Source organism: Pseudophryne corroboree, chromosome 4 (assembly GCF_028390025.1).
Source record: "Pseudophryne corroboree isolate aPseCor3 chromosome 4, aPseCor3.hap2, whole genome shotgun sequence".
In the NCBI taxonomy this organism is placed as follows: Eukaryota; Metazoa; Chordata; class Amphibia; order Anura; family Myobatrachidae; genus Pseudophryne; species Pseudophryne corroboree.
In genome coordinates this window covers 563,042,827-563,062,075 of record NC_086447.1, presented here as the reverse complement: position 1 = coordinate 563,062,075, position 19,249 = coordinate 563,042,827, and the positions used below count along the sequence as shown (strand labels likewise).

The following is a 19,249-nucleotide window of genomic DNA, read 5'->3' as shown; positions in this document are numbered from 1 at the left end:
GAGAATTGCCTGAACCCCTCTTCGTCTTATGATTCTCAGTATTTTTGAGAGGAGAGAAAGAGGAGGGAACACATAGACCGACTGAAACACCAGTGCGTCCACTGCAACCGCCTGAGGGTCCCTTGACCTGGCGCAATATCTCGGAAGTTTCTTGTTGAGACGTGAAACCATCATGTCTATTTGAGGCAGTCCCCACTGACTTGCAATCTCTGCGAAGACTTCCTGATGAAGTCCCCACTCTCCTGGATGCAGATCGTGTCTGCTGAGGAAGTCTGCTTCCCAGTTGTCCACTCCCGGAATGAAGACTGCTGTCAGAGCGCTTACATGACTCTCCGCCGATCGAAGAATCTTTGAGGCTTCTGCCATTGCCACTCTGCTCCTTGTGCCGCCTTGGCGGTTTACATGAGCCACTGCTGTGATGTTGTCTGACTGAATCAGAACCGGTAGACCTTGAAGTAAGGTCTGCGCCTGACGAAGGCCGTTGTATATGGCCCTTAATTCCAGAATGTTGATGTGTAGACAAGCCATCTGGCTTGACCACAGACCTTGGAAGTTTCTTCCCTGTGTGACTGCTCCCCATCCTCGGAGGCTCGCGTCCGTGGTCACCAGAACCCAGTCCTGGATGCCGAACCTGCGACCCTCTAGAAGGTGAGTACTCTGCAGCCACCACAGGAGAGACACCCTGGCCCTGGGGGACAGGCGGATCATCTGATGAATCTGTAGATGTGACCCGGACCACTTGTCCAGAAGGTCCCCCTGAAAAGTCCTAGCATGGAACCTGCCGAATGGAATGGCCTCGTAAGATGCCACCATTTTTCCCAGCACTCGAGTGCAGTGGTGTACCGACACCCTGTCTGGCTTCAACAGGTCCTTGACCAAGCTCTGAAGTTCCTGGGCCTTTTCTTTTGGAAGAAAAACCTTTTTTTATTCCGTGTCCAGAATCATGCCTAAGAAAGGCAATCGGGTCGTTGGAACTAACTGTGACTTTGGTAGGTTTAGGATCCAACCGTGTTGTTGCAACACCCTCAGGGAGGGTGATACGCTGTCCATCAATCGTTCTCTTGATCTCGCATTTATCAGGAGATCGTCCAAGTATGGGATAATTGTGACACCCTGCTTGCGCAGGAGCACCATCATCTCTGCTATTAATTTGGTAAAAATCCTCGGGCCGTGGAAAGCCCAAACGGCAATGTCTGAAATTGGTAATGACAATCCTGCACCACAAATCTCAGGAACGCCTGATGAGGTTGATAAATGGGGATGTGAAGGTATGCATCCTTTATGTCTAGGGACACCATATTATCTCCCCCCTCCAACCTTGCGATGACCGCTCTGAGCGATTCCATCTTGAACTTGAACCTCTTCAAGTATAGGTTTAAGGATTTAAAATTCAGAGTGGGTCTGCGCGAACCGTCCGGTTTCGGGACCACAAACAGGGTTGAGTAATAGCCCATCCCCTGCTGTAGCGGGGGAACTTTGACCACCACTTGTTGAAGGCACAACTTTTGAATTAGAAAAGGAGATCTTTTGCTGCGCCAATGTGTCTCAATTATCTTAATAAAATTTAAACAAAGCTAACAACTTAGAAATAAAATCACAAATGTCAGAAGTGTGTGCGCCTCTATAAGGAGTAGTGTGTTACTCCTAACTAATAAGCTGGAGAAGAAATGGGTAAAAATAGAAGCGCTCAACACTAACTGACCCTGCGATCCAGAATTAATTCACAACCAAAGTGTCAAAAGGGATTTTTTGATATATTAACTTTTGAATTGCTGCCAGAACTACCTCCCTCTCTGGGGAAGAAGTCGGCAGTGCCGATTTGAAAAACTGGCGAGGAGGCACCTCTTCGAATTCCAGCTTGTACCCCTGGGAAACAATGTCTATTGCCCAGGGATTCACCTGAGAGTGATCCCAGACCTGGCTGAACAGACGAAGACGTGCCCCCACAGGAGCGGACTCCTGCCGCGGAGCCCCAGCGTCATGCAAATGGATTTAGTAGAAGCCGGGGAGGACCTTTGTTCCTGGGAACTGGCTGTAGTTGGCAGCTTTTTCCCCTTGCCCTTACCTCTGGCAAGAAAGGAAGATCCCCAAGCTCTCTTGGATTTATGCGATCGAAAGGACTGCATCTGATAATGTGGCGCTTTCTTAGGCTGTGAGGAAACATAAGGTAAAAAAGTTGATTTACCTCCAGTAGCCGTGGAAACCAGGTCTGCGAGACCTTCCCCAAACAATTCCTCACCCTTGTAAGGTAAAACCTCCATATGCCGTTTTGAATCGGCATCACCCGTCCACTGTCGGGTCCACAGTGCTCGCCTGGCAGAAATCGCCATAGCGTTCGCTCTGGACCCCAGTATGCCTACATCCCTCTGAGCCTCTCTCATATAAAGGACCGCATCCTTAATATTGCCCAGGGTCAATAAAATAGTTTCCTTATCCATTGTATCCATATCAGTATGCGTTCTGACTCCCTCTGGAGCTAATGGTGTCCAGTAGCCTAAGAAGCAGAGCCTAGCATTTAAGTAGGTCTGCTTCTCTTTCCTCAGTCCCACGATGAAGGGAGTCTGTTGCCAGCAGGTCTCCCTGAAAATAAAAAACCTAACAAAATACTTTCTTTTCAGGAAGCTCAGGAGAGCTCCCTGTAGTGCACCCAGTCTCCTCTGGGCACAGTATTTCACTGAGGTCTGGAGGAGGGGCATAGAGGGAGGAGCCAGTGCACACCCATACCTAAAGTTCTTTTTAGTGCCCATGTCTCCTGTGGAGCCCGTCTATTCCCCATGGTCCTTACGGAGTCCCCAGCATCCTCTAGGACGTAAGAGAAATAGGCTTGCTATAATATCCCTTTAATGTGGGAAACCTACCTGTATGATTTACACAGCATCTGTGGCTGATTAAAACCAGGTGAAATGCAGGCTTGAATTTAGTTAGCCACAAAACATGTGTAAATCATAGGTCTTCCTGATTAAAAGGATATTATGACAAGCCTATGTAGAAATAATCTTTCCTGTAATTACCCTTTATTATAAATATAAAAATATTCCCCAAAAATGATATATTGCATATACTGTATCAGAACATGGTTGTAACCCTGACACTACTGCATTACATCACTGTATAGTCCAGTAGTGAGTATGCTTTTCTATGTAAGTACAAATAATGTTAATGAACATCACTAAGTGACAATTAAAAGTGAAGGAAATGCGGAATAAAATCCCTTGTGCTTCTTTCATGTGTTAACAATATCTTCTTTATTTGGTTAAAGCCGAGTTATTGGAAAACTGTACAATTCCAGTTGCGTAAACACTGAGATTAGGATGTCAAAGTCCTACAAGTAACGTAACAAGAACTCTTGTGCATTAGTAAAAGTATGATGCAGGGGTAGTACTTCCCAAGGCAATTATCTTCATTTTCCACTGACCAGGCACAGGGCTAGCCCAAGCTTAATTATTTTGGTAAGTGAATATAGATTTTGGCTCCCATTGATGGGATAAACCTTTTAAATGGACCTCAGCAAAAAGGGTTCTGGTCTCACAAGAAAGGGGCATGGCCACACAATAGTACCTACAAGGTTACAGGGAGATAGTAGGTGACTGGGGAGGCAGGGGTTACAGGGAGATAGTGGGTGAGTGGACCCCTGAGCAGGCACTTACAGCCGTGTGTGAATCATACCTCCCAACTTTGAGAAGTCCAAGTTTGGGCCTCTTTTGTGCGCTGAAGGCATGTGCGCCCAGAATGAGGGCATGGCCTAAATGAAATGGGTGTGGCTTTGCAGAATGCCATGACCGCAAACCATGTCTCCGTTTTCGTCACTGTAGGGGAGGCCGGCTGCTCTTTCCTTTATGCAGCAGGGACTCTCTGAGCTTCTGGCTGGCTTCTGACAGTATAGTGCTTCCCTCGTAATCATAAGGAGTAGGACACTAGCAAGGACCCCAGGGCTGTTCACCCAACTGCCTGCACAATGCTATCTGTGTAGTGCTCATAATTCCTGGGGCCCGGCCCGCACAGCATGACATACCCTCCAACACTGCTGTGCCTAAAACCGGTACAAATTCGTAAAGGTGTGGCCACTGGTAAAGGGGGCATGGCCTCGTGACGCTGCCATAGGAATGTATAGTATTGGGAGAGGTCAAAACCCGGTACAAAGCCTCTTTTTGGCAGGTACAGACCATTAAAAAAACGGTCAAAAATGTACAGTTGCAGGGTATGGCATGGTATCCCTGGGACCACAAAGCTGACTGATTAGCGGTGTTACTCTATGGCTACCTGACACCCTCCTCACTCTTGCACCTTACTTAGCCGCATACCCAGTGTAATGGCTGGGCATGCTCTGACCAAGCATGATAAACAGATTGTACGTTTTGTGGTTCATGGATGCTGTGATATTCTGCGCACTACGGAGTATGATATCAATGTTATTGAAGAATAAATAAAACATATAAAAGTGCAATCCTTACATTAGATCTATATATATGCTGCATTGCCCAGCCAATGTTAAATACAAAAGGACTGATTTACTAACACTGTATTTAGGTTTAAACATATGCACTGATACCAAATATGTACTTACATTATCTAACATGCTCTAGAGTCTAGATAGAGATATGCTAATTATTGGATAGTTGCAGCAAAAATGCAGCGATAGTAAATGAGCCCTCATGTACAGTATGCAGAGATGGTATGTTTATAATAGGCCAGCATAAATATTGCAATCTGCCTCCTTACTCCTATTGTTGCTATTTTTATACAGTATAAAACATTATATTTGTGCAATCTATGTTGTAAAAAGCCCTTACATTGGAAGCTGCTACATATTGTTTTTGTTCTAGGACTTCTAGGTCCAGCCGAAGTCCTCTTGCAAAGTGTACTGTACACAGTCCAAATTCTTAACATTATTTGCTACACCTGCGAGGTCTTTCTTCATATGGAGGCACTGGGTCTTGATAGATACTAATACAGGAGTCACTAGATGTTTTCAGTATTGCCTCCTCATAAGGAGGGGGCAAGCATATGGTTAGAAATGAGGCATCTGGTATCAATGTACAATACTGAAAAGGCTCTGTACTCCAGGGCATGTTGGAGAAGAAGTCCATTTCTCTATCTTGTACATTCTCCTGCAGACTTATGGCAAATATTTGACCTTGATTTGGGATCTTGCGTCGGCATCTCCGATAGAGGAACAGTACAAAGAACCCTATCACCAGCAATGCTGTTGTTGGAAGTATGATGCACAAGAATGGCTGTAAGTCTTCTTTGGTGGAATTTATTTGATTAGGATGCTTGCTCTGCAGAAGGAAAAGAGGATACACATTTATTTATATATCAATATTAGTTAAGACTACAGAGAAAATGTATTCTATTAACTCCACATAAATTGCACCATGTGCATCCTTATGGATAAAAAGTTTTGTTATACATTTGGAGTACTACACATGCCAAAACAAATAGTGTTGGATTTTTTATTTTTTAAATGACATTTGTATAGTATACTCATCATACTTGCCTACCTTATTGAATTCCTTTTCAGGAGATGCCCAGAGAGGAGAAGCAGGTGGGCGGGGCCACTATTAATTCAGTTATTAGGCTCGTCCCCCGCAAGAGGAAACTGACGTGATTGGAGCGCATTCACATAGAGGCGGGGCTAAATGACACAATTAACATGAAATTGCATCATTAGCCCCTCCCCCTCCATAGGGACCGTGGTTTTGCTCTGTTTATTTCCCCATTCTGTCCACTTCACTATGAAGTCAGCAGAATGCAGGAGGGGTGCCCACTCTTCCAGGACTGCGGGGTAGTACTAGAAAAAAACACGTGTCTCCTGCAGAATCCGGGATTGTAGGCAAGTATAATACACAGTATACATAGGAGTCTATTCATGGAGCAGTGAAAGAGTGGAGAAGTGAGACAGTGGAGAGGTTGCCCATGACAACCTGTGCCAGATTAAGGTCCACATGGGCCAGGAGCAGAAATGTATGAAGGGTCTATTGTGTGCTGCCGCGGGAGGTGTGTCCATTATCGCGGTCTACACAGGGTGTGTGGCCTTTTCCCTTGGGTGTGACTTACACCATATTTTAGTTTCATAAGTACTGTGACACTGCCAGTCAGACCGCAGTATATTATTTCCTACTCATACATGTATTGTGTTACTGAGAACTCCTAGGGCTGACTAATAGGCCCTACACACATGCCGATTTGTTTGAAAGATATGAACGATCTCGTTCATAAATGAACGAGAACTCGTTCATATCTTTCAGTGTGGAGGCTCCAGCGATGAACGATGCGTGGCCCCGCGCTCGATCATCGCTGGTCCCCCGTCGGCTGTGCATGCAGGCCAATATGGACGATCTCGTCCATATTTGCCTGCACTTCAATGGAGCCGTGTGACGGGGGGAGTGAAGAAACTTCACTCCCCCCGTCACTGCCAACCCGCCGCCGGGTCGCTCGTCGGCCGTATCCGCCGTCGGGCAGCTCGGCGGCGGATCGGCCAGTGTGTAGGGCCCATAAGCTCAAGACCATATAAGGGTCCTTAGTGTTTTGCAATAGGTTCAGAATCTAGAGAGCTCCTAGGATGGTATACACTACAGCTGCACTAATTCCATCTTGAACCTTTATTTGTTACCAGGTTAATCAAAATTTGTAATATTTTCTAACGCCATTTGGGTAAATTAATATTGACATATCTTAATATATGTACAGAATAAAAGTTATGTTTTACATATTTTTTTGCCATTATTATTTAATCTTCAATTAAGTACCCTGGGTTGGTGGTCCAGGACTAATTAAAATTATTTATGGTCAATGGAATAGGCAAAACCAGTGCTGGTGGCTGTCAGTCATAAAATATGTGGGCAAACAGAAGCAAATCTTGTCCTTCACCTCACAATTAAACCTAAGGATGACATATAAAAGGAGATTTATGGTAGACTTACCATTGTTAAATCTCTTTATGCGAGGTACACTGGCACCAACAGGCTAAAGCTGTGACTGTTCCCAGGATGCACTGCATCGCCTCCTCTATAGCCCTGCCTCCAGGCACTGGAGCTCAGTTTTGTTAACCAGTCCAATGCAGTAGCAGGTAAGAGAGACGGTAGATGTTAGTCACATAGAACCACATTCTCACGACAGGAGAAGGGACTAGCGGCTAATGCCATACACACCCAAAGAAGCTAAGTGCGTCAGGGTGGGCGCCCTGTGGAATCCAGTGTACCTCGCAGAAAGAGATTTAACAATGGTAAGTCTAACATAAATCTCCTTTTCTGCAGCAGGGCACACTGGTATACCACAGGGAATAACATCGGGGATGTCCTAAAGCAGTTCCTCATGGGAAGGCACAAGAACCCGGCGTCCAAAGGGAGCATCCTAGGAGGCGGAAGTATCAAAGGCATAGAACCTGATGAACGTGTTCACTGAGGACCACGTAGCCACCTTGCACAATTATTCTAGGGACGCACCACGGCAGGCCGTCCCAGAAGGTCCAACAGACCGAGTAGAATGGGCCTTGATAGCAGCAGGAGCTGGGAGCACAGCCTGCGCATAGGTTTGTGCAATCACCATTCTAATCCATCTGGCCAAGGTTTGCTTATTCGCAGGCCAGCCACGTTTGTGAAAACCAAAAAGTACAAAAAGGGAAAGTGACCTCCTGAGAGAGGCAGTCCTCTCCACATAAACACAGAGAGCTCATAACACATCCAAAGATCTTTCTTTGGAGGACAGACCAGAAGAGATGAAGGCCGGAACCACAATCTCCTGGTTAAGATGAAAAGATGATACCACCTTAGGCAAATAACCAGGGCGAGTTCGATGAACAGCCCGGTCACGGTGAAAAATCAGAAAGGGTGGACGACAGGACAAAGTGCCTAAGTCCGACACCCTCCTAGCAGAGGAAATAGCCAACAGAAATATGACCTTAAGCGTAAGGCATTTAAGGTCCACAGACTCAAGAGGTTCAAATGGAGACTCTTGCAGGACATTTACTGTAACACGACAGACAGATCCCATGGAGCCACAGGAGGGACATAGGGAGGCTGTATCCGTAGAACACACTGAGTGAAAGTGTGAACATCAGGAACTTTTTCTCTGAAATCACACTGACAAGGCAGATATAGGGACCTTGAGGGAGGCCAGACAAAGGCCCAAGTCTAGGCCTTGTTGAAGAAAAGCCAAAATTCTGGAAGTCTTGAAAGTATATGCATCATAATTCTTAGCAGCACACCATGTGAAGTAAGAATTCCAGACCCTGTAATAAATCCAAGCCGAAGCTGGTTTACAGGCTTTCAACATAGTTTGAATGACCGCCTCAGAGAATCCTTTTTCTCTCAGGAGTGATGTTTCAAGAGCCACGCCATCAAAGCCAGTCTGGCCAGGTCCAGGTAGACACAAGGGCCCTGAACGAGGAGGTCTGGGCATTGAGGAAGTAGAAGAGGACGCTCTATCGAGAGACCCTGCAGGTCTGAGAACCAATGCCGTCTGGGCCACGCTGGAGCGACTAGAAGTAGTATTCCTCCTTCTTGCTTAAACTTTCGTATTACCCTGGGCAGGAGTGACACTGGAAGGAACACGTATAGCAGCCGAAAGTTCCATGGAATTGCCAGTGCGTCCACGAACGCTACTTGAGGATCCCTTGTCCTTGCTCCGAAGACCGGAACCTTGTGATTGTGTTGAGACGCCATCAGGTCTACATCTGGTAGGCCCCACCTGTCCACTAGGAGTTGAAAGACTTCGGGATGAAGACTCCACTCTCCGGCGTGCACGTCCTGACGACTGATGAAGTCCACTTCCCAGTTGAGGACTCCCGGAATGAACACTACCGATATGGCTGGCAGATGGCGTTCTGCCCTTTGGAGGATTTTTGACACTTCCATCATTGCCATGCGACTTCGAGTGCTGCCTTGATGATTTATGTACGCCACCATGGTGGCGTTGTCTGACTGTACTTGAACAGGTCTGTTCTGTATCAGAAGCAGGGCCACTGTTAACGCATTGAACACTGCCCGCAATTCCAGAATGTTTATCGGGAGGAGAGATTCCTCCCTGGTCCACCGACCCTGGAGAGAGTGTTTCTCCAACACCGCGCCCCAACCTCGCAGACTGGCATCCGCTGTCAGGAGGACCCAGTTGGAGATCAAGAAGGGTTGGCCCCTGCTCAACTGTTGGTCCTGTAGCCACCAGCTCAGTGACAGATGAACCTCCGGTGTCAAGGAGATCATTTGAGACCTGATCTGATGAGGCAGGCTGTCCCATTTGGAAAGGATTAACCTCTGCAGAGGGCGGGAATGAAATTGAGCGTACTCTACCATGTCGAAAGCCGACACCATGAGGCCTAGTACTTGCATCACCGAGTGTATCGACACTCTCCAACGAGAGAGGAAGCATCTGATCTTTTCCTGAAGTTTCAGGACCTTCTCCGGAGACAGAAACAGTCTTTGGCTGTGTGTGTCCAGCAGTGCCCCCAGGTACACCATGCTCCGAGCAGGGACCAGCAAGGACTTATTCCAATTGATGAGCCACCCATGGGCTTGTAGGAATTGGACCGACATCTCCAGTTGACTGAGGAGGACATCTTGGGATTTCGACAGAATCAGCAAGTCGTCCAGATACGTCAGGATCCTGATACCTTGACGACGGAGGAAAGCCGTCATCACGGCCATAACCTTAGTGAAAATCTGAGGTGCCGTGGCCAGTCCAAATGGCAGAGCCTGGAACTGAAAATGAAGGTTTCCAATAGCAAACCGCAGATATTGCTGCTGCGAAATGGCAATAGGTATGTGCAGGTTAGGATCCTGTATGTCCAGGGATACCATATAGTCCTCGGGTTCCCATGGCCAGCACAATAGAGCGCAGAGATTCCACATGGAATTTGGACACTCTTACAAACTTGTTCAATGATTTGAGGTTGAGGATAGGCAGGAAAGACCCCTTCGGTTTCGGAACTAGAAACAGGGTCTAATAGTATCCCCTGCCTCTCTGTGACGAAGGTACCGGCATTACCACTCCTGCTTCCAGGAGGGATTGTACAACCAGGTGTAGAGCTTGCGCTTTCAACGGATCTGAGGGGATAACCGTTGAACAGAACTAGTGAGGGGGACGTCTCTTGAAAGAGATTGCGTACCCGTGAGAGACAACGTCCCGCACCTAGGCATCTGAAGTGGTCTTTAACCAGGCCTAGGCGAACTGCAGAAGTCTGCATCCCACCCTGGGTTCCCCCAGAGGGAGGCCCACCCCATCATGCAGCAGGCTTGTCTTGTTTGGAAGCAGGCTGACAGGCAGCCCAGGATTGTTTAGATTTGGACTTAGTGGTTTTGGAAGTACGAGCCTGTCTCGGGTATGCCTGACCTTTTGCTTTACCTGGGGGTCGAAAGGAACGAAAAGTGGTACTCTTAGCCTTCTGAGCATAAGGATTAGTACTTGGGAGAAATGCAGTCTTGGCCGTCACCAAGTCAGTCACAATCTTGTTCAGATCCTCCCCAAAAAGTAGCTCCAAGGTCTTTTTAGAGTCCAGGTCCACTTTCCAGGACCACAACTACAGAATCCGGTGAGCCAGGATAGACATAGTAGATGCCTTGGCTGTCAGGACCCCTGCAACAGAGGCTGCCTCCTGAATATAGTGAGAGGCTTTGGTAATATACAACAGATATTGTCTGCCTGTGTCAGAAAAATCCCGAGGTAGCTCATCCTCAATTGCCTGAACCCATGCTTCAATTCCTTTTGCCACCCAAGAGGCCGCCATAGTGGGTCTATGTACAGCACCGGTAAGACTGTAAATAGACTTCAGGCATCCCTCCACACGCTTATTTGTCATTTCCTTCAGTGAGGTGACAGTGGTGACAGGTAGAGTAGATGACACCACAAGACGGGCAACATGAGAGTCCACCGGTGGTGGAGTTTCCCACTTTTTACTCAACTCCGCAGGGATAGGTTAACGAGCTAGCATCTTTTTAGACAGGGAAAACTTCTTTCCTGGAGATGACCAGGATTCCTGACGTATGTCAATTAAAAGGTCAGAATGTGGTAAAACTACTTAAGTAACCTTCTGACGTTTAAACTTATCGGGTTTCTTAGATGTAACAGGAGGCTCAATGTCATCATCAATTTGGAGAATCAGCTTGATAGCCTCAACAAGGTCGGGAACATCAACCTGGGTTGTATATTCCCTATCCTCATCGGAAGAATGATCCGAAATATTAGTGGATTGTGAGGAAGAAATGGCCCGCTTAGATGACCCTTTGGCCCCAGAGGGACATGGGGTGGACTTTTGTCTAACCAAAGTCTGATTTAATTGCTGTAACTAGGTAGACAAAGCATCTGCCCATGGCGGATTAACTACAGGGACAATATGTGGCTGTAATGGCACGGGAGGCGTAAGATGCGTTACAAGCGTAGTCAGCATATTTGAAAAAGCTGCCCAAGGTGGGTCCTGATTGGCCACATGTGCTGCAGACGGACTGGAGGATGTATGACTCCCAGCACCTGAACCAGCAGCTAACACTTCCCCCAGTGGCGTCACAAGGCGGGTGCGGGGGGTGCGGCCCGCACCCGGGTGTGACGCCTGGAGGAGGTTGACACCAAATGTCAGCTCCTCCGCACTGACAGGAACCAGGTGCTGCAGTGAGAAAGTCTCCTACAGCACCCGGCTCCTGTCACAGAAGAGGAGCTGACAGCGGACGGAGACTGGCTCTGGGGGAAGCCCAGCATCTCCGGAGATGCTGGGCACGCCCCCAGAGTGACGATTCCGGGATCCCCGCGAAGCCACGCCCCCAAGTACAAGGCCACACCCCATTTTGTCCCGCGATCGCGACAGGAGATCAGGGGCGCGCACCGGGTGTCACCACACCCGGTGACGCCTCTGACTTCCCCCACTGGTGAATCCGTGACGACAGAACTGCATGATACAGGAGCATCCGCGGGATGCCCTGTGTAGCAGACATTGTATGGAATGTAGCTTTAGGGCGCAACAGTACAATATAGCCAGACAAAAACAAAAACCAGCAAACAATCCCCTGTGTTTTGTGACAGTAAATACAGAGCACAAACAGAGGATTTAAGAGGTGTGGGTTGACTGAAATACACAGTGAGAAATACAAACAGTATACTCTGTGTAGCACTATATATTATATGAGACCCTGATGTACCTAGTTCACCAGGGTACAGAATCTAGTAATAGCAAAACGTGTGATACACAAGAATGGAATTCACACAGCAGCTACAGCCACACTCAGTCACAGGTACAATGCAGGAATTATTACATATAAATATTAAAACTGCACTGGACTAGCAATTACATATAAGTATGTATGTATACAGATATAACAATGCACAGTAAACACTGGATGTACAGTATATCACAGAATACTTGTACTAAATATTCAGATAGCAGTACGCTTGTTCTTAACTAACACTGTCTAAAATGACATGTAGAATACTTAAGTGTCTGTAAATGCACAGTGCTGATGATACAGGCGGATTTACAAAGGAGACAGAGCCCTGCAGTCCCGGAGATCAGCCCAGCTACAGTATGTAATGGCGCCAAAATCTCTTCAGGGAGTTAGGGAGAGAGAGAGATGCAGCTCCAGGGCGGGAACACCAGAGTAGATAGTGCCCAGAACTGGGGGAGGGGCTACAGGTCAGCGCCTTATCTCCTCTGCTGGACTTCACCAACCTGTGCTCCTTGCCCTGGTGGATATAGTGGGGTCCTTGTGTAAGACGGTGTCCACGCCATCTGCGCGGTCCTTCTCCTGGGTCCGTGACCGGATTGCGATTTACCGGTGGGTCCCGCCTGGAGGACCCTCTTACCTCCTACCTTTAGTGCAGCCACGCGATCCTGGAGAGTGACAGCGGTGGTGTGCCTGGAAACCGGTGTGTCTCTGCTGCAAGTACCCAGGAACCCGGCCGCGGGAGTATGCAGCACCGATGGAGCCGCAGCACAGCATAGAGATATAGAAAGTGCTGCGGCCCTTGAAGTCTTCTAAAAAGCTTTTTTCAGGGCAGCCTAGCGCAGCCTCACCTGTTAGTGACCTGCACTGCAGGCACCAATTTACAAACTGAGCTCCAGTGCCTGGAGGCGGTGCAGTGCATCCTGGGAACAATCAAAGCTTTAGCCTGTTGGTGCTTCGGATCAAGATCCAACTCTACACCCCAATGTTATTCCCTGTGGAATACCAGTGTACCCCGCTGCAGAAATATATTTACTTAAAATTTCTCAATAAGAACCTTTTGGCCTAGGGTGCCGTGAAAATAATTCTGATACTCTAGAGCAGAGGTTCTCAAACTCGGTCCTCGGGGGCACACACAGTGCATGTTTTGCAGGTCTCCTCACAGAATCGCAAGTGAAATAATTAGCTCCACCTGTGGACCTTTTACAATGTGTCAGTGAGTAATTAATACACCTGTGCACCTGCTGGGTTACCTGCAAAACATGCAGTGTGTGTGCCCCCGAGGACCGAGTTTGAGAACCTCTGCTCTAGAGCACCATGATTCCAAAATATTTGAGAACCACTGCTCTATACCATTGTAGACAGGGAAATTTTGTCAGACATACCACTCGAGACATGTAGCGAGACCTCTGTATATATGTGTTACAGACTTTGGGGCAGTGGTGCAGGTAGAGAAAATTTCCTAGTGGTACTGTATGCAAAAAAAAAGGTTGTGGTCACGTGTCACAAGGGGCGTGGTCAATTGAAAATGGGGCATTTCAGCATGATATGCCACCTATTTCTTGTCACTCTGGGAGCATTTCTCTCCATTCATACCCAAATTACACCTTATCTATATGGTGATTTCCATTCAGGTCCATTTGAAGATACCATTTTACGTAGTGCAACAGGTGCAGTCACTTGATGCCACAAGAAACAGCCCTTGGTACTTTAATGTGCTACTCCATCCAGCCATAAATAGCTTGCAGGGGGAGGGATGGGTGTGGTGGTGGTATAGCAGTTAGACAGTTAAAAGTAGATAGTCATTAGGGTGACACCATATGATCGCCAGTCAAAAGGTTGACAGGGTCAGAAGGTCGACACACAAGAAATGGTTTTACGTTGTATTTTTAAAAATTTTTTACCCAAATTATTTGAAATGCATATGCTCGCCCCGCTCCAGGCTGAGTGGCTCACTCATCTCACCACATAGTTAATAAACATAATAGTTTGTGACATGGATAGTAAATGAGGCAAAAGTTGTAAAAGCATGAAAAACATGTGTCAACCCTGTTGACCTTTTGACCCTGTCAACCTTTTGACCCTGTCGACTTTTTGACTATTGACCATATGGTGTCAACCTAATGACTGTCTATCTTTTAACTGTCTATACATTGGAACCCGGGTTAGGGTTAGGCTGCGGGTAGGAAAGGCTAGGGTTAGGCTGCGGGGAAGGGTGTTAGGCATCACCGGGGAGGGTTAGGGTTAGGCTGCGGGTGGGAAAGGCTAGGGTTAGGCTGCGGGGAGGGGTGTTAGGCATTACTGGGGAGGGTTAGTGTTAAGCTGTGAGGGAGCGAGGGTTAGGTTTAGGCTGCGGGTAGGAGGGGTTAGGCACCACCGGGGAGGGTTAGGCTGTGGAAGAAGGGGGGGATGGTAGGTTAGAATCAGGCTGCAAAAAGGCGGGTTAGGGTTAGGTGGTTAAATGATCAGGGTTACATTACTTATTAGAAGCTGTCTGGATCTTAAGCTCTGGAATGCCGCTGTTGGTATTGTGACAGCCAGCCTCTCAAGTGCCGGGATCCCGTATCCAGTCCCTAAATACAGTGTGCAGTACATAATACACATTGTTTGCCTTTATATTGTGCTGGTTGCAATCTCAATACAGTACAATGCATAAACTATATGCAGCCAATGCGTACATGTGTGAGATAAAGGCACAGAGCACGTAAACAATGAGTAGAAGGCACAGTTGTAGAGGGCAAGGTATAATACATTATACGAGTGGTGCTTTTCTGGGCTCGGTATCCGGATGCTAGGTCGACATGACTTACAGTAGGTTGACAGTCATTAGGTCGACCACTATTGGTTGACATACATTAGGTTGACAAGGACAAAAGGTCGGCATGGCAAAAAGGTTGACACAGGAAAGGTCAACACATTAAAAAGGTTGACGTGAGTTTTTTTACAATTTTTTCATAGTGTACCATCCACTTGGACTATGATTGTGAGTCGCTTGCCATGCAAAAGTAAGTCGTAAACAACACCAAAACCCCCCCTAGAAAGCTAATTTCGCATACCTCCCAAGTGTCCCGAAATTCGCGGGACAGTCACGTTTTTTTAAGGACTGTCCCGCCGTCCCACCCTAGGGCCAGTGTCCCACGGTGGGGGGGTAAGTTGGGAGGCTCCTGCACTCGCTGCCCTGCTTAGCAGAGCAGCAGTGAATAGACGCTATTCACGGGAGACAGAGGAAGAGAGGGCATGCCAGCAGCTCACAGAGCTCTGGGCATGACCCCTCAGTGATGGAAACGGCGGGCGTGGCTTGCGCTCGTGACACTCACACGAAACCACGCCCTTTCACATAGTGCCATGCCCCTCTACGCCTACGGGAACGGCTTCACCGCGCAGATGTCCCGCTCGCCATTAGACAAACGTTGGGAGGTATGATGTCGACCCTTTCATGTGTCAACCTTTTCCATGTCATCCTTTTTATCATGTTGACCTTTTTGTGATGTTGACCAAGTGCCTGTCGACCTAATGACTGTCGACCTTAGTCAGGATGACCCTATGATCCATAAACCTCTTGCTCCTTCTCGCCACAGATTGTCGTCGTCCCCTCACTGGGAACCGCTTCGGAGCTGCCTGCGCATGGCCGGGGTGCTGGGAGGTGGCATCTTACAAATTCCACAGAGATTATATATATATATATATTATATATACTCACACACACACATGCATACACTCCTGTACTTAAGGGCGGCACTCAGCGCTGCAGGAGGATGTGGCACAACCGCCAGACCTCATGGCAGCGTCCACCCGGCTCCAGCAAGCTCACTTGCTGGAGCCGGGTGGACACTGCCGTGAGCGGCGGCTGTGCCACATCCTCCTGTAGCGCTGTTCTGTAGCGCTGCTCTCCCCCTTCTGCCCGCGGCTCTCCCCCCTTTCCTCCTCTCAGGTCCCTCATCTCAGTTCGACTTTTTTTAAAGTCGAACTGAGATGGTCGGAAACGGGGCCAAAACCTGAAGAATTTGGCCCCGTTTCCCTCAGAAGCTATACTGCCAATTCACGTACTATTCGACAAGTCGAATTCCTCGACTTGTCGAATAAAAATGCTGGGGACTGAATAGGTTGGAACCCCTTCCGACCTGAAAAAGTCGAAAACTGCCGTCTTTTCGACAAGACGGCAGTTTCGACCTTAATTGAATATACACAGGGGCGTTTTAAGAGAGGAGGAGGCCCGTGTGCAGCCTTCTGCTTCAGGGGCCCCCTCCTCTCTGACTGATGCACAGCATTTAATACTTACCTCTCCGGAGTCCCCCAGCGGTGACATCCTTCTTCGCGGCAGCGGCAATAGAGTCTAAGAACTGACTCTATTGCGCATGCGCAAACCTCCGGGAACACGGCGCGGCGGCCATTTTCCCGAAGATTTTGCTAATGCGCATGCGCAAAACTCTAGAAAAATGGCCACCGTGACATCTTTCTGGAGTTTTCAGCAGGCGCAATAGAGTTTGTTCCCCCTAGTGTTCATACTCTATTGCGCTGCCAAAAAGGGATGGCTTCGACGGGGGACTTCAGAGAGGTAAGTATTAAGCAAATGGGTGCAGTGTGTGCGGGGTGAGCCCCCTGGACCTGGGGGCCCGTGTGCCTCGCACACACTGCACCTATTAAAGAAACGCCAATGAATATACCCCTAAATCTAGCAGTTAGTGGTAGTTTACGGAGCTTGACATACTGAAATCAGTTAAGCTTGATCAAGCAGGTGAAAATGATTATATCTTAAATATAAATTCTCTGTTTTATTCTCTTGAGTGTTTTGACACCACATGGGAATTAATATATTGAGTTTAATCCTGAGCAGAGAGGTTTCTGAGTACATTTCAGAAATAATTTGTCCTTGACAGCAGTAGGTAATGGCATATATTGATACTCAAACAGCATTCAATCGTATTATTATATGTCTATACTGCACAAACCACCAAAATGTTAGGAAGATTCCCAAAGATATCTACAAACATGTCTGTTGTTGTTGTTGTTGTTGTTGTTGTTGTTGTTGTTGTTGTTGTTATTATTATTATCAGCTAACAGACTTGGGTGACACAGAAAGGGTAGACAGTGAGCATAGGGGGTAATTCATACCTGATCGCTGCTGTGCGTTTTTGCACAACAGGCAATCAGATCTAAACTGCGTATGCGTATCCACCGCAATGTGCCAGACGACTGCACCGGGTATCGGTGCCTAGCGACGGGATGGTGCGAAAAAAGTGATTGCAAGGTGATTGACAGGAAGAGGCCGTTTGTGGGTGGCAACTGACTATTTTACAGGAGTGTCCAGAAAAACGCAGGCGGGACCAGCCGTTTTCAGGGAGGGTGTCTGACGTCAGTTCCGGACTCGATCAGCAGGATTACATCGCAGAGGAAGAGTAAGTCCTGGGCTGAGCAGAGACTGCACAAACTCATGTTTGTGCAGCTCTGCTACAAATGCAATTGCACACCTGCACAGACCTATCCCCCTCCCCTGTAGGCGGCGACTATCTGATCGCAGGGCTCCAAAAGAACGCACCCTAGCAATCAGGTCTGAATTACCCACATAGACAAGAAGGTTAGGAGGAGAGTTAGCTGGGTTTGGTGAAGAATTGGGTCTTGACAGCCCGTTTGAAGTTTTGTAGAGAGGTGGAGAGTCGGATGGGGAGAGGTAGAGAATTCCAGAGATAGGGAGCAGCACATGCAAAATCTTGTAGGTAGGAGTGGGAGGAGGTAATCCATTGGCAGGAGAGACGGAGAGGATGAGTAGGAATGTAAGAGAGATAAGGTCGAGATGTAAGAGGGAGAAGAGTGGGTGAGGGCTTTGTAGATGAGTGTGAGAAGCTTGAATTGGATTTTGAATGGTACGGGTAGCCAGTAAAGGTCCTGCAAGAGAGGGGATGTGGATGTAGTACGTATGAGATGGGCAGCAGAATTGAGGATAGATTGGAGTGGAGAGAGGCATTTTTCAGGGAGGCCAGATAGGAGGAGATTACAGCAGTCCAATCCAGTATTTAATCTGTGGTATTTAAATATAGGCGTGCTGTAAACACTCCTATTAATACCTAAACAAACACCATGATTTTTAATATATCAGGATTGTGAACAAGTCTCTACCATACCTCCCAACATGGGTGATGGCAATCATAAATTAAGAGGGAAGTCCAGGAGCAGAGTATTCTATCCGTCCTGGAGAGGGTCATGTTGGGAGGTCCACTCTATACACTGCCGACTCGATAGTCAGCTGACCAGGAGCTGACACCCGATCACAGTGAGAGGGTAGACAGCAATAGGAAGGCACCGCATGTAAAGTTACAGCCTACACCACACGCATGACCCGGGACCTGGCTGAGGACATTGCGATCTGCTGGTATACAGGAACTTGCTTCCAGTTATGTACTGCACCACCTATATCATACTTAACATCCACGGACACCGTGGGACCTGACCTTGGACACTGTACATCACTGTCCGGCAGGCCAGATAACCAGCAAGCTGTATATGCTGTTATTAGCAACACCGCTATATATTCTTTACTAATTATAACTGTCATAATAACATAAGACGGGTGTAGTATTGTATGCCGGCGGCCGAGCTCCCGGCAACCAGCATACCGGAGCTGGAATCCCGACCGCCGGCATGCCGACAGAGTGGCGAGAGCAAATGAGCCTCTTGCGGGCTCACTGTGCTCGCCATGCTGCGGGCACGGTGGCGTGCTACGCGCGCCACACTGTTTACTCTCCCTCCAACGGGGTCGTGGACCCCCAAGAGGGAGATAAAGTGTCGGTATGCTGGCTGTTGGGATTCTGGCGCCGGTATACTGTGCGCCGGGATCCCGACAGCTGGCAAACTGAAGACCACCCCATAAGACTATTGGAACAGTATTGATTAAAAAAAATACAGTCATATGAAATAACATTTTGCATAAAAAACTACCTTTGTACTCCTACCTTTTTCCAGTAGAAAGTGCTGGTAATCTAGGCACATTTGAACCCTGCAATACCCATGCGAATCAGGGGCCATCTAACACCCATAGGATTGTATCCCTTCTACGGCAGCTATCTTTTCCATAAACACAGTTGACTATTCTCTCAACGTCCGTTCAATCT

General features: G+C 47.8%; 1 protein-coding gene across 1 annotated transcript in view; it reads right to left on the bottom strand.

Moving 5' to 3' along the window:
* Positions 1-3,229: 3,229 nt before the first annotated feature.
* SMIM28 (small integral membrane protein 28) overlaps positions 3,230-19,249 on the bottom strand; it is a 71,524-nt gene continuing 55,504 nt past the window's right edge. Inside the window, exon 2 of the mRNA XM_063919728.1 lies at positions 3,230-5,279. Coding sequence (XP_063775798.1) covers positions 4,887-5,279 — 393 coding nt within the window. The 3' untranslated portion in view covers positions 3,230-4,886. The remainder of the gene's footprint in view (positions 5,280-19,249) is intronic.